At 42.0% G+C, this 15063-nt stretch overlaps 1 protein-coding gene across 7 annotated transcripts in view; it reads right to left on the reverse strand.

Annotated features, from left to right (window-relative positions):
* The window catches only part of KALRN (kalirin RhoGEF kinase), a 668527-nt gene that overhangs the window by 281874 nt on the left and 371590 nt on the right, over positions 1–15063 (reverse strand). For all 7 annotated transcript variants that reach the window (XR_007243596.1, XM_048485754.1, XM_048485753.1 and 4 more), the window contains exon 9: positions 12896–13126. Coding sequence is in view for 6 of the 7 variants with exons in the window: in XM_048485754.1 (XP_048341711.1) it covers positions 12896–13126 (231 nt within the window). In the remaining variant the exon portion in view is untranslated. The remainder of the gene's footprint in view (positions 1–12895; positions 13127–15063) is intronic.

Here is a 15063-nt window from a genome sequence, read left to right on the forward strand (position 1 = left end):
GTGGAGGCGGAGGCCGTTCGCATGGAAGCATGCGGGCGGCCTCCAGACAGGCCAGCAGACGGCAGGCGGCTCCGCACAGAGCCGCCTCTTCCCCCTTCCCCGTCCCACTCACCGTGTCCCCATCGTCGGCCTGCTGGCCGTCGCAGCCCCACCCACGCTGCCCTCCGACCTCCAGGGGTCGGAGGACAGCGTGAAACGGCCAACAGGCTGATAACGGTGGCGCGGTGAGTGGAACGGGGAAGGGAAACAGCGTGTTCCTGGCGGTGCTGTTAAGCGCAGTGCCGGGAACACGCTGTTGAAGGAAAAACAACCCTTTAAAGGGTTGTTTTTTCAGAAGCTTGACGCCGCCCTGGGAGAGCGACGCAGAGCCTGTGCAAATGGCTCCCTGGGGACGGCGTTTATCCCGTCCCCAGGGCGCCATTAATGGGCCGTGCGGAAACGGCCATAGAAATTGCCATTAGATAAATGTAATCTAAACTCTTCACAGAAAGCTCAAATTACAAGTTAAGAAAAATAAAACAAGCCTCTAAATTTCTTTGTTGAAGCTCAGCAGCAATCGTACTTGGAAGGGAGACCACCATGGGAGACTCTGAAAAGGAAAGCGATGGCAAACCATCCTTGCTTCTCACTTGCCTCGGACGTCCCTAGATGGTCACCGTATGCTTGCTTCAACTTAACAACACATTACATACACACAAATTTCTTTGCATGCTTGTTCTTTAATTATTGAAAAATTAACCACACTATTTTAATGACCTGTACGTACTGCCACAGTTTAAAAACTTAAATAAAATAGTAATATGTAATCTTGTGGCAAATGTTTTACATTGCCTCCGGTATAAGAACAACAGCAATGGCTTTCAGGATACAGAACATTTCTTAGTCATTCTTCTGCAAAAGAACACGATATCCATGGCAGGAGCATAGCAGAAATTTAGACTGCAAATAGATCACTAGTCTCATTAAGAGAAAATACTGCCTGCTTTATAGACAGTCAAAAACAATTACATAGAAGTCCATAGGATGTCTGTCCATTTCAGCAGAAATGACTAGCTTGCCAATAGATCACTTCCAAACCACTCTACCATCAACCACTTCAAAGGTTTCTCAGAGAAGACTGTGTGATAAGAATACAGCGTAAACTACTGTTTCAGAAGGAAATATTCGTTCCTCTCAACACACCTCATATTACCTGTATATTCACATATTCTGTTTTAGGGGACTGGTATTCTGGCGCTGATTCCCACTGATGGTTCCCTGATAACTACAGAGCAGGCAATCATAACTCTAGGTATATGATACAGAAAGCAAACAGCAAAAAAAAAAAGGCCCACAATGCATCTTGTAGTGAGAAAGGTCTTATTCCACCCATGGAAAATGTTAATGTGCTTTATATACCGGTATTCATTATTACGAGAAATTCAATTTGAATGAAACCTTGCAGTTTCAAATGGGTTCTTTCAGGGCAACCAGTCATTATACAAGTTTAGCTCCCAACTGATGTTTGAGCAAGAATCTTTACAGATGCCCACATTTTCGATTTAAAATAGACTGTTTATTCTATTGTTTTCAGGAATCTTTTAATACTCCTGCTCTATTTTCTGAAACACACATCCTGTTTTGTTTGTGGAACTGCCATTCTGCAATGCAAATTTCTTGGTGAAACAGAAATGCCTGCCAATCACCCACAAAAAAATTCAGGCTCCAGTAGCTCTGGTCTCCCCTTCAGAACTATACAAAATATTTTAAAGTGTTCTGTTCTATACAGTGCCATGGATCATTTGATAACATAGGCAACAGTTTCACACACAAAAAAGAACTTTTATTCTAATTTTATTTAATTACTCTTAAATATTTATATCTTGCCTTATCTTGCTCTCCATATCTACGGGACTTGCTCTCCATATCTTGCTCTCCATATCTACGGGACTTCCAGTACAAGAAACATCAATTTGGAAACACAAAATATCCTCCTTTGCTGAGGTGTTATTCTATAATGCAAATTTCTTCATGAAAGAGAAACACACCTGCCCACCTAGAACCCACAGACATAGGCTTCAATGTGGGTGAAAAACAATTTACAACAGATGTAACTGCTGATTTTAAAAAAAATTTTGTTCAACTAGAAACCTTTTGAGCCTGCCTGCATAATAGAGGTCATCCAAGATGGTTTGTTTGTTTTGTATTATTTATTTATTTTGTATTTCTCCACCATGGGGATTCAAAGTAGCTTATATCACTCTCTTCTCATCCATTTTATCCTCACAGCAACCCAGAAAATAACAAAAGTAGCTGTGAAATGAATCAAGTTGTTTTCTAGAAAAGAAAATAATGACTTAGAAATGTTCATACTGGGTGAGTAGGGGAGACTTTGAAAAAATTATACTGAAAGAGAACTTTTTTTTTTTACATTTAACTAAGTACCATGTCCTGCAGTTAATCCATCCATTCTACATGAGAACAAAATGGAAGGTACAGGAATTTTCCCATACTTGTGGCTCTTGGGATTCCTGCAAAGTAAAGAATACATGAGTTTTGGAATGGAGAGAATACTGGATTTTAGAGGTCTGTTCCTGTGTATCCATTTATGATGGTCCAGTGTGTGGCCACTTTGAAACACATCAGAAAAATGTGTTTCTAATGTCTTTCCCTGAGCTCTCTCTGCTACTCCCTTTGTTATTTGCAAATTAACAAAAAGAGGGATGGTAGGGTATCCTCCAAGAAAACCATGACAAGAAGCCCATATGTACTTGAAAGAACAAACAGGGATGCAATGAACAAAGGGAGCTACATTTCAAGCAGTTCTTACTGTCTTCAAATGAGCTTTAGTAGCAGAATTCAGTATCTTAGTTCCTGCTATGTCACTGTCTGGAATGATCCTTGCAAAATGCCCTCATCTCAGAAAGCTGCTAGAAACAGGCTATGGAATGGGAAGTCCAGGAAAAAATGTGGCAAGGTTATGAACCCAAACTACTTTGAACCCCATTCAGAGTTCTGATTAGAGTTGGCAGACTTGGCTTTCTGACTTGTCACCAGAACCAATGGAATGTACAACCACTGCACACAGTAACACAGAGCTTTGAGGTAAAACAATTCTGCTCTGGTCTCATTTCAGAAATGACATTAATAACTCCATGTAAAGAATTCTCTCAGGAGTCCAGAAAATAATCACCCATCAACAGCTCTCATGTGTTCAATCGCAACTTATTGGAATAGATCATAATATTGAATAATCTTTGTGGAGCTTTCCATCTTAACTTTGTCCTTCAATAGCAACTTTTCAAAAAGATGAGATCACAAGTATATTTCTTAGAAAATCTGGGAGCTTCTCCAGTACCTATTAAGAATAATTTTCTAATCACATCCTGCTTACACTCCCCCCCCCATCCATCCCCTACTTCCCATATATAATCATCATTCAAATCTTTAAAATAAAATAACATGCAATCTGTTTTCTCCTTGCAGGGAAAAGCAGCCTTGCATACTTATTAATATCCTTTCTTTGAGCATTTCCAAATTAATGAAGAAAATTAACTGTAGAGGCAATTACCAATCTTAAAGATCATATCCTTATCCTCTTGCCAACATTAAGCCAAAAACAACCCTCCAATTCAACCTGCAGGTGGTCTTTACATGCTTCCAGTTCCACTAGCTAAAGTTTCATTGTTATAAAATGAAACTTCAGAGTTTTATGGGTTTTTTGCTCTGATTATCCCAATAAAGATACGTATGTCTTGAATTCCACATATCTTAAAGTCTGCCCAGATGTCTGGGTCTTCTTGCCATCTCTATAGTAAGAGAAAGCTGATCTTTGGAGTTGCCAGCTACATGATACGCAGACGCGTAGCTCCAAGGGTATGGGGGGTACGTGACACACCAGGCGCACGCCCCTGTGGGGGTGTGACAAGGGCGTTCTGGGGCATGGCATGGCGGGGGCATTCCAGGGCAGGGGCGTTCCGGGGTGGGGTGGGGGGGTGGAGAACCCCCCAGTGCACCAGATGCTTTTCCTCCTTGCTACGCCTCTGATGACAACATACAGAAGTTTTCAGAAGTTGATTCTATTAGAGCTCAGTTGCACCAAAGTCTGATGATCTTTTGGAAGAGATGGGAAAATTTTGTTGTTGTTGCTTTTTAATTTGGACATACATTTAGTAGGCATGGATAAACAAAACCACTCTTTGTAGTAATCATTATAATAAAGGCCAAATGGCATTTGTCTGAAGTTCCCTGCACAAAACGCTGGATGTATTATTTGCCCTAAAAAAGAGGTGATGCCCTCCATATGTGTTAGAGCTGTCGTACTAGGAAGGGGTAACTAGTCCCCTTTTCCTTAATCATAATACCCCTCCCCGGCTGCTTTACATTCCAGTGGTAAAAAAGGACAGGTACCAAGAAGTATCAGAGAGTAAACAGTTAACCCTCCTTGTCCCAGTGCCCTACTGCTCCCTCTCCTGTCACAACTATTTCTTTAGGATCAAATAATAATCAGATGTTTTACTCACTAAACTTCAGTATCATGTACAGCAAGATGTACTATCAAAACCATTTCGAATTTTGACCCCAGCCTGTTGACTGAATGGGCACTGTATGTTTCATCTTGGTTAAATCTTATTTTGTTGGTTAACCACTTAATGTGAAAAATGTCACCAATCATGCCACTAAAGCATTCCAACAGAACACAGGCAGTAAAAGGAAGAATTTTTGTTTATTTAAAAAAAAATTTATTCTCCTACCTTCAATCTTTATGTCTTTACTATTAATTTCTTAAAAAATAGCGAGGCAAGAGAAGCTCTAAAACTGACAGTTGAGAGGAGGGGATCAAAACTTTTAACAGTGAACTGAATTCCGTACATAGCTGTATGTAGGTATAGAGATGCTATAAATAATTGGATCTTCACATGTTCCTGCACTGAAAGATGGAAAATGTGTTCTCTCCCTCAGCATATGATGCTGCTCTGCACAGGAGAAGCAAGAGCAATCAGCAGACTGCACTTGGGCTTGTTTCTGAGGTCCAATTAATGGGTGGCATCACCCAAAGACTTGGGACTCCTTGTTCAGCAACGTGTCACATTATCACTTACTTCCCTGTGATGATTTTTTTGTACTTCTTTGTTCTGAGACAACCAGATCCACTCACCACCCACTTGATAAACCAAGATGCCAACCCCAAATGTTCAAATATTTCACATTTTTATCCTAACAAAAATATTTAAAAATTACTGTTAAAAGCATTTTCCTTTCTCCTAACCTTGTTCCCATCTTATGAACTAAAAGCACCACCATGTACTTGCAATGTCATTTATCTTACAGATGCAAATAGAGACTACAGATTAAAAACAGTGCAACTGGAGACATGGGTCTTCAAGACACCAGAAGAGTCAGACATGCCCGGCAGAGGCATAGAAAGGGGGGAAAGCGCCTGGTGCACAAGTGTGTCCTCCACCCCCGTCCCGCCCCAGAATGCCCCCGCCATGCCCCAGAATGCCCCTGGAATCCCCCCGCCACACCCTTGGAGCTACGCCTCTGATGGCCGGTCCACAGAACGGGTGGGCAAAAACAGTGAACTCTGCCAGATCCCTATTAGACTTCCGCCCTTTATAGCAGTATGAAGAAGAATTAGTACCACCCATTTCAACTCTGCTTTGTTAAAGATATGAGTAGGTAAAACTAATGCTAGAATTAGCTGTGTAAGGGTCTTTTTCATTAGAACTGTTTAAAAATATTGCCTTTCATCGGAACTTCTGATTGCCCAAGAGAATGAAAGTTCGTTTTTCTACTCTGCTTTTCTCTACTTTTAAGGAGCCTCAAAGTTACCTCCCATGGCCTTCCCTTCCCCTCCCGACAACAGACAGGCATCTAGTGAGGGAGGTGGGGCTGAGAGTTCAGCTGCACACAAAATGTCAACCTGAAGGTGAAACTGACCAGAAAGCAAAATGGTTGGACAGGAAACATAAGATATCTTCTGAGCTCTCCATTTTGCACAGCCAGACAGAAGTCGTCTCGCAGGCAGCTTAGGGGGGAAAGGTACACTTTGAAGCATTTTTTAAAAAAAGAGATGTCTTGAGCTGAAATAAGGATGTCTTGGGGGAAAGGCTGTGCAGAGCGCCTTCCCAGGATGCCTTTTTTTTTTGCATCCTCATGATGTCTTATTTGAGTTGTGTGGAACAAACCAAAGTTGTTGTAAGCCACAACCTTTGATCGTTTTCAAAAAATATGACAAAATCTAGCCAGAGCATTAATTTCAACAGGAGATTCAAGAACATACATAACTCTTGCCATTGAAATTAATCACATTTGAAAGAATCTCTCTTTGGTTGGATCAGACCCAACTTTTAAAAAGTCTTTATGGCATTAGATGTAGAGATCAGTGTTAACCTGCTCTAAATTCTCCTGCTTTCTGTGAGGACAATCGAATACTGTCCCTGAAGTTTTACATTGTGGGAAAATCACCTTCATTAGAAAACCTGGATGATAAATGAAGCAAAGTATCATTCTGAGACTGCTCAATACTTAGATATTGAAAAATAATGAAAGCAACTGTAACTATGTAAGCAGAACTTCTTTAAAGCACCAGGAAGAGTAATCTGTACTGATTAGCAGCTCTAGAGAGGATAAAGAAATTATAATTTCAGACTAATTTCAAATGAAAGTTCAAATCAAATTATGCAAAGGGATAGGGCGTGCGTAACCCCTAACAGAATATCTGGAGGAAATACCATTGCATGAAAATGAAATTATTTAAAAATCGGGTTTTGTAGCATTACACTGAGCTGTATTTAAGCACCATTGTTTGAAGTATAGAGTAATTTTCTTCAGCTTCTTTGCAGGCTGTGGAATATTTAAAGCTTATTAACTGCTCAGTCTGACATTTCGAGTCATCTGAAAGATATTTTTGGACCAATGCCTTGGTATTCATTATGGTATTCAGCACAGACCTTATGAAGTGTGGATTTAAAATACCTTTTTAGGCGTTTTCTTTTGAAAAAACCACACTACAGATTTGTATTTCAATTTGCGAGGTGATTTTCAGCTTACTGAGGTGCAGTTAATACTTTTTTATTTTTTAATTATTTATATCCCTCTTTTCTTCTCAACAGGAACCCAAAGCAGCTTACAATTAAGAAGAATGGAAACGAGAGAAGGCGGGGTATTGGCTTCTGAATACAAAGCAGGTGCCCCTTTCAGCAAATATTCCTCCCTGATTTAGTCTATGACCCTAAGCCAAGGAACTTTTGGCTCCCTCTCTGGGCACACCTGAGTCTTAGGAACGTGTGAGCAAAAGAGAAACAAACTCAGCCAGGTATTACTTAGCTGCTGCTATCAAGTTTGCAGGATTTTTCCTACTTCCTCCTCTGCGCCATCATGCTTCACAGGATCCAAGCCAATGTGTCAAGGAATAATTTCTCATAATTCTGGACACCATAGGAATACCACACCATAGAAAATTAGTCATGGTGTTAGTATAGCATTAATGTGCATGCTACAAAAGTTGTTCCTGTATGTGTACAGGTGCATATGTGTCAGCACAAATATATGAAAAGCTACAGTAAATGTGGATCCATCATTACTTGCGTCATAACTCTTATGCACAAATTTGTGTACACATATAAGAGTAAGACACTAGTGGCAATCTGTAAATACATGCACAGAAATACATTCTCTGAGACAATGTCGCACACATCTTATTACAAGATGGATGGTTCCTGACTTTCAAATGGGAACCTTTGGTTTGCATCTTAGCCAATAGGATGGGTTGATGGGGAGGCTATTTAAAGCCTACCTGCCAAAGCTTTTACTGGCAAATCTTTCTGGGAGTTAGATGATAGTGCAGCTCACCTTGCAGTGGCTGCCTTGTGTTGACCTGTGGGCAGCCAGCCAGCTGTAGGAGCTGTGCGTCTTTCCCACCTAACAATCACCTGTTGTGAGAAGACTGGAGAGGAGTGGAGCTGTGGTTTGAAGGGGGGTTTCCTGAGTGTTTTCTCAGTCCTTTTAATTAATGATTTCCTTTTCACCTATGGGCTGCAAGGGGTTAGGCGAGGACATTTGAATGAGAGGTTGAGGGGAGTTCAGTTGTTAAGAGTTTCTCAAACCTTTGTTTAACTCACACACCGTGTGTCATGAGCCAGCACACTGTGTCAGGCATCTTTCTTTTGGCATGTGAGGGCACTATGTGAAGGTCTCAGAACTGAATCAATATACTAAATGAAAACCCAAACATGTGTTTTTGTGATCTGAAAAAACAAAGTATATTTTCTCATCACTGTATTTAGAAAGGATTAAAGACACATTTGCTGGGTTTGCTGAATCAATATTGGTTCCTGAGAGTCATGTACATATTGGTTCAGAGCAACAATTCCCAAATATGAAATCTTCATACGGGAATAATGTATGAGAAGACAGCTGGTGAAAACGTGAGGATGCAGCAGTAATTCAGAAGGCATGAGACAATTATGAGCGGACTGAAGGATTAACAATACTATTTAGCATTTATATAGCACTTATGAACATCCAAAGTACTTTATGTGCATTATCTTGGTTCAATTTTAGAGACCCTAAAAGGCTAGGAGCGAGTGTCTGGCCCAAGGTCACCCATGGTATAGCGAGGATTCCAGCCTGGGTTTTCCAAATCCTAGTCCAAAACCCTAACCACTATACCACATTGGTTCTCAACATTATGAACATTCATACTGGTAATGGAGTCCCCACCTTTTTGGCAATCCCCCCATTTTGTGTTACCTACAGGGAATGGGCACGCATGAGACAGCCAAATCTTTCTGCAGCCTTCAGTGCTACACCTTCCAAGTCAGACATATAGACATCTTCACCGCTGATAGGTCAGTTGTTATGGGAATTGGCCTGACCCTGGTCCAATCCAGACAATGGATTAATTTCCCAGACTCCAGACAACCTTGACAAATTAATCAGATTACTCTGAATTCTTTCTGGAAAGGACCTGGATGGGGGATCACTCACCCCTAACTGTAACCATCTGTTAGAATTAGGGAAGGTCATAAGGATATTGGACAATTTTGTCCAAATACTCCCACCAACGCCTCATCACTGCTATAATTATTTGACAAATTACCACATCTGTTTAGATTTTAAAATTTGCTGATAAGGTTCTGTTGCTTAATCGTTAAAACTACATATGTAACAGACAAAAAGAGCAATCTCTGCTTTCTCCACATTTAATAAGGAAGACAAAAAGATGCCTCGAGGAGTTAAGCACATGCCAAGGCAGAAATTAATTTGCATTGTGGTTACTAGTTTCCTTATAATAACCTCATATAATTAATTTTTTTTAAAAAAATAGCTGCCGCTAAATTACCACAAAGGTCTGCAGCAACATTCTGAAAGGCTTGTGCTTGGGTCACGTTGATTTATTATTCTGTTGCTACATCAACAGATTTCATCCAAGACCTCATCAAGGGAAGAAAGAAAATCTGATCAAATGTTCCTAACAACAGCAATGGCTCTCAGAAGTTGAGGGGAGCTTGGACATAACCCAGGAACTGTTCAAAAATAAAAGATTGACGCTGCTTTATTTTTCTTCCAAAATAAGAGCTAGAATAACCATTCACAGTAACCTTTAATTTTATATTGTCGAAGGCTTTCACTGCCGGATTCAACTGATTGTGGTGGTTTTTCCAGGCTGTGTGGCCGTGGTCTGATAGATCTTACTAGACACAGTGTGTAACAGACTTCTCTCTGTGATACACCTCTGAAGATGCCAGCCACAGATGCAGGTGAAACGTTAGGAACAAGATCCACCAGACCACAGCCACACAGCCCGGAAAACCCACCACAACCAGTTTAATTTTAGAATTGTTTGTGGTGTGAATATGAAAACAAATTGAAATTCTGTAATTCCTTGTAATGCATTTTGGTAAAATGCTACAGTGCGAGTATTAATAGAATTCCCAAGGCACAGAGTGGGAAGCTGCAAAGTGGGAAGCAGCCAAAATTCTGCTCCTGGCTGGAGTTCCATCCCAATCAAAGCTGGTTTCAGGCAGATGGCTCAAGGTTGACACAGCCTTTCATTTTTCTGAGGTCAGTAAAATGAGTACCCCATTTGCTGTGGGGAAGGCAATGGCAAACTACCCAGTCCATATAGTCTGCCTAGTAAACATAGTAATGTGACATCACCCCATGGGTCAGTAATGACCTGGACTTTGCACAGGAGACTTACCTTTACAAGTATTATTAAAGGTATCCTAAGTGTTGTTCTAGTAGAAATACGGTGTAAAAATCTTTTATATAATTACAAGTACACAAATACTGAGGACCAGCAGGGAATTATGGGGGCAAATAAATCTTTGAAGTTTCCTCTGACCCATATCTCCCACTAGTTATACATTTGAATAGTTTGTTTCCTCCAACCTTCTCCGTTTTCCATTTCTCCTCTTTTCTTGATGTTCAACTATTCTTAGCATTCTATGATTCTAACAGCCCCATTCAAGAACCAGGCACCCAGCTGCAGCGTCACAGCTGCACCTGGCCACTGCTGCCAAAGAGGCATCAGGGCGGCGTGGGGAGGCTCGAAAAGTGGAAATGCCTCCCTGAAACCAAGAAGCCCTCATTGGTCTTAATAGACTTATAACACCTTTTTAAGTGCTGAATGTCTACAAGTCCTGGCTGCCGGAGTAATACCGTGACTAAAGTTGCTCTTCCCCAGCCATGACCCCAGCCCAGCCCAGCCTTGCTATGCCTGAAGTGGCAGCAGGGACCCTGGGATATTGACGTCATATCTGGCACCATGTCCCAGCGCCAGGCGTGCGTGTGGTGGCGGCGGCTGCATGCTGGCGGTTTCACCCTTCCACTGGGGTAGGTGCCCCAGGGAGGGCAAATCTACTGGTATGGCTGCACACCACTTCCACCAGCAGATTATGCCCCCAAGTGGAGCTCTTAGAGTATAATTTGTCCTAATTATATCATAGGGAGTCATTTTTGTTTCAGTTATAGTAGTATTTTCTTGCTGAATTTGGGATGCCAACTTTGGGTTGAAAAATTCCTGGAGGTTTGGGAGTGCACCTGGAGAAATAAAAGACCTCAGCATGACACAATGCCATAAATTCCAGCCTCCAATATAGCCATTTTCCCCAGGGGAGCTAATTTTTTATAGTTGGGAAATTAGTTGTCATTCTGGGAAATGATACCTTAAGTATATTATATCTAATTTCCAAGTGTGGCCACTGCCAGCAGATACTTAAATCCCCAGATAAAGGGCAGATGGACAGCTTTTTCTGCAGACTTAAGAGAAACCCCCAAGTTCTGCAAAAAAATCTTAAAGTTAAAAAAAATGGAAGAAGAAGAGGAGTTTGGATTTATATCCCCTTTCTCTCCTGTAGGAGACTCAAAGGCTTACAATCTCCTTTCCCTTCCCCCCTCACAACAAACACCCTGTGAGCTAGGTGGCGCTGAGAGAGCTCCGAAAATCTGTGGTAGTCTTGCTGGGCCTGGGTCAGTGGTGGGGGCGTCAAGGAGGAAAGCCACAGAACCTCAGTGTGCCAAGGATGGGCATAGACAGGTGAGGAAGCAGAGGAGAAAGGAAGCCTCAGCAGATTCCACAGCAGAGTCTTGGAGTCTCACTGGGCCTGGGATCAGTGGCAGGAGCCATAGCAATGCCTCAAGTATTGCAGGCCCGCATTTGATATACTATTTTTACACTACACAAATGGCTTTTTGTGGGAGGTGGTGGAGCACAGTGGATAGGAAAATTTAGGAATTTTTAGAATTTAGGAATTTAATAGTTCAAAGCTCACTTCAGCCACAAACTTATCAGATGTTCTTTGCTATTCAGTTAACTAATATGCCATTAATGCAATTTCCATACAGAAAACAGCTTACAGCTCCATTAATATGCTTTGACCTTTCTCCCTTTCTATTTATTTGAACATGCCCTAAAATTTGGAGGAGGAGCTCTCCAGCTGCTATTTATGCTGTTTCATTCTTCACACTAACTACACCAGGGGTAGGGAACCTTTAACACTCAAAGAGCCATTTGGACCCGTTTTCCACGGGAAAAGAAAACACTTGGAGCCGCAAATAATTTTTGACATTTAAAATAAAGATAACACTATATATATAGGGGTTTTTTACCTTTTACTCCACTCATTCTGAGAAGCGCATGGATGCGTCCACTGTGCTGCCTGCAGGGCGGGCAAGGATGGGGCCAGCAGCTTGGCCTTGCCAGCCGCCGGGAAAGCGCCCACCCCGCTCCAATGGGGCGGGCGAGAGGGGAAACCCGCGGTGCGGCCCAGCCAGCCACGGGCAGTTGGTGCACCTGCCCTGCTGCCTGCAGGGCGGGCAAGGATGGGGCCGGCGGCTCGGCTTGTGGAGCCGCAGTGCAAGGGCAGAAGAGCCGCATGCGGCTCTCGAGCCGCAGGTTCCCTACCCCTGAACTACACCAATGTGCCCAGGATAAGATAACTGTGTTGTTATGTCAGGTGCTCTTTTTTTCATTTATAAACGGCTAGAAATATTCGGCACATAAAAGGCTCTTTGCCTTCTTTGAGGGAAATGCAGAGGTCAGGTTAACAAAGTGTCATAATATGAATGTGACCTGTAACAGGAAATCAGGGATGAGGAATTTAGGATGGTTATATTCTAGTGATGTTTTGTAATTCGAGATGTATCGAAGGTGGTTCGCAAACAAGTGTTAATACCTTTATTATTTATTGAGTTGAGATTGATTTCTCTTGGCAGTCCCTGCTTTGTTTAATAAACCTACGCTTTCCCTAATAGTAGATCTTAAACTGGAGCAGTTAGGAACATACTTACCACTTCCCAGTTTTCTTCTTCAAACTGGCCTGGGATCACTCTTTTTTACTAGAGGTATTTTCCTCAGAAAGATATGTCTAAGTTTCAATTTCGCACATCTGAAAAGAGACATTACCTGCTGAACATCTTGCTGGAAAACACAAAGCTGAAGCCTCTGATGTAACCGGACCTTCCTATGCTGCCAGATGCTTTCCAAACGACGCTGGTGATGCAAGACTTCATGGACTACATCCAAAACCTGATGAACAGCCTTGGAATAATTAGCTGTGGCAGTGAGCGATTCAGAGTTCCCAGGGCTCAAGGGACGCTGCAGGACATCCAGCAAAGCCTTTCCATCCTGGCTTACCTTCAAGACGAGAAACGGGGGGAAAGTCAATCAAGCATGGATAATATTCCATTACCAAGATAATTTTGCTACACCAGGATGGTGTAATGATTACGAGTGGCAGACTCTAATCTGGAGAATCAAGTTTGACTCCTCACTCCTCCGTATGCATCCTGCTGGGTTACCTCGAATTAGTCACAGTTCTCTCAGAACTCTCAATCCCACCTACCTCATAAGGAGGGGAAGGGAAAGCAATTGTAAGCAGCTTTAAGACTCTTTTAAGGTAGAGAAAAGCAGGATATAAAAACAACTCTTCTTCATCTGATGCATCAAGGGGTGGGGTAGGGAAAATCAAATACCCTAAAATGGGGCCATGTCTCAGTAGCTGAACACCTGTGTTGTATGCAGAAAGTCCCAGGGCACAGTCCCTGGTGTCAGAAGCATAAGGGAAGAGATTATTTGAAAGACCTTTGCCTGCAGAACTACTACCACCAAAAATAGGCAACAGATTCAGTATATATTTATGTATTTAAAACGGATTCACTTTTTCTTTGCGCCCCTGTGAGATGTGACAGACATCACAAACCCAGTACGAAACTGGATATTTATTTCCAAGTTTCAGACATGTCATTGAGAATGTTCCATCTCACTGTGGAAAGCAAAGAGGGAAGATGCTTTTCTTTCTTTTATGAAAGGGTTCTAAAATACAAGGACTACATGTGAAAGAATGGAACTGCCTTTATTTTATTCATGTACAGTGGCCATGGGTGCAGGGGCTGATGGGAATTGTAGTCCATGAACATCTGGAGTGCCATAGGTTCGCCACCACGGTAAGAAGCAGACAAGAATACCAGAAAACATGTTTTTCAAGTTGTTTATAAGAGGTAAAGGTAAAGTGTCCGACCCTGGGGTACCACCGCAAGCAGTGATTTCATAGGCAAGCCATTTTTGTGGGGTAGTTTGCCATTGCTTTCCCCGGCTATTCTTTACCCCCTAGCTATGTGCTAGGTACTCATTTACCGACCAAGGAATGGATGGATGGCTGAGTTGACCATGAGCCAGCTGCCAGGATATCTGACCCGCAGGGGGCTTGAACTCCTGACCGTGTGAGTGGTAGTGCAAGCACTTAACCACTACACCACGCAGCTCCTTGTTTATAAGAACATGCCTGCAATTTAGAACCTCACTAAGTATTTTGGTACATACAACATGTACTATGTCTCTTTAAGAACATTGGAAACTACATTCAGTTAATAGCTTTTCTTTCATTAAAGGGAAAATTTGTTCTGATAATACTGTTGTTATAGATACTACAAAATCCCCAAGAAAAATAACATACCTTATCTGGGTCCTGAAAGTCCCTATCAAAGAATGGAAGGGTTTTGAAACAAACCAATTGTTTAAAAATAAGCCCTAGCTACCATTTCAACTCTCTAGTGCTCTCTGTAGGAATTAACACGGTCTCTTTTATGTGGCAGCTTTGCATTTTTCAAGGAGTGTTCAAGGTCAAAAGGTACTCATACAGCAGCTTTGCTGCAAATGTTATAAGTCGGAAAATATTATATTCAGGACTAAATCAAGTACATTATGAAAAGCACTGACAGAAAAGAGGTGGGTGCGTGTGAAAGGGGAACCTGGGCATTTCTATGTATCTCTTCTCAATGGGGAGTAAAGCCCAGCTCCTAATAAATAGTGGGTGGGAAAAGCCAAGACAAAAATAGTATCAGAGCAAAGTAAAGGTGATCCACAGCAAAAAAAATTAAAAACAGAAGTAGAAAAACAGGTTCTTACTGTGCAGTCCTAATCAGAGTTATATCCATCTATGTCCAGTGACCCAGGGCCAGAGCAAGGGGGAACTGCGCCCAGCAGAAATGTACCAGGGGTAAATGGCGCCTGGAGACAAACTGTCTCCAGGACACCCCCCAGGCTCTGCCCCTCACCACCCTAGCTCTGCCCCC

The sequence above is a fragment of the Sphaerodactylus townsendi genome, linkage group LG02 (assembly GCF_021028975.2).
Source record: "Sphaerodactylus townsendi isolate TG3544 linkage group LG02, MPM_Stown_v2.3, whole genome shotgun sequence".
Lineage (NCBI taxonomy): Eukaryota > Metazoa > Chordata > Lepidosauria > Squamata > Sphaerodactylidae > Sphaerodactylus > Sphaerodactylus townsendi.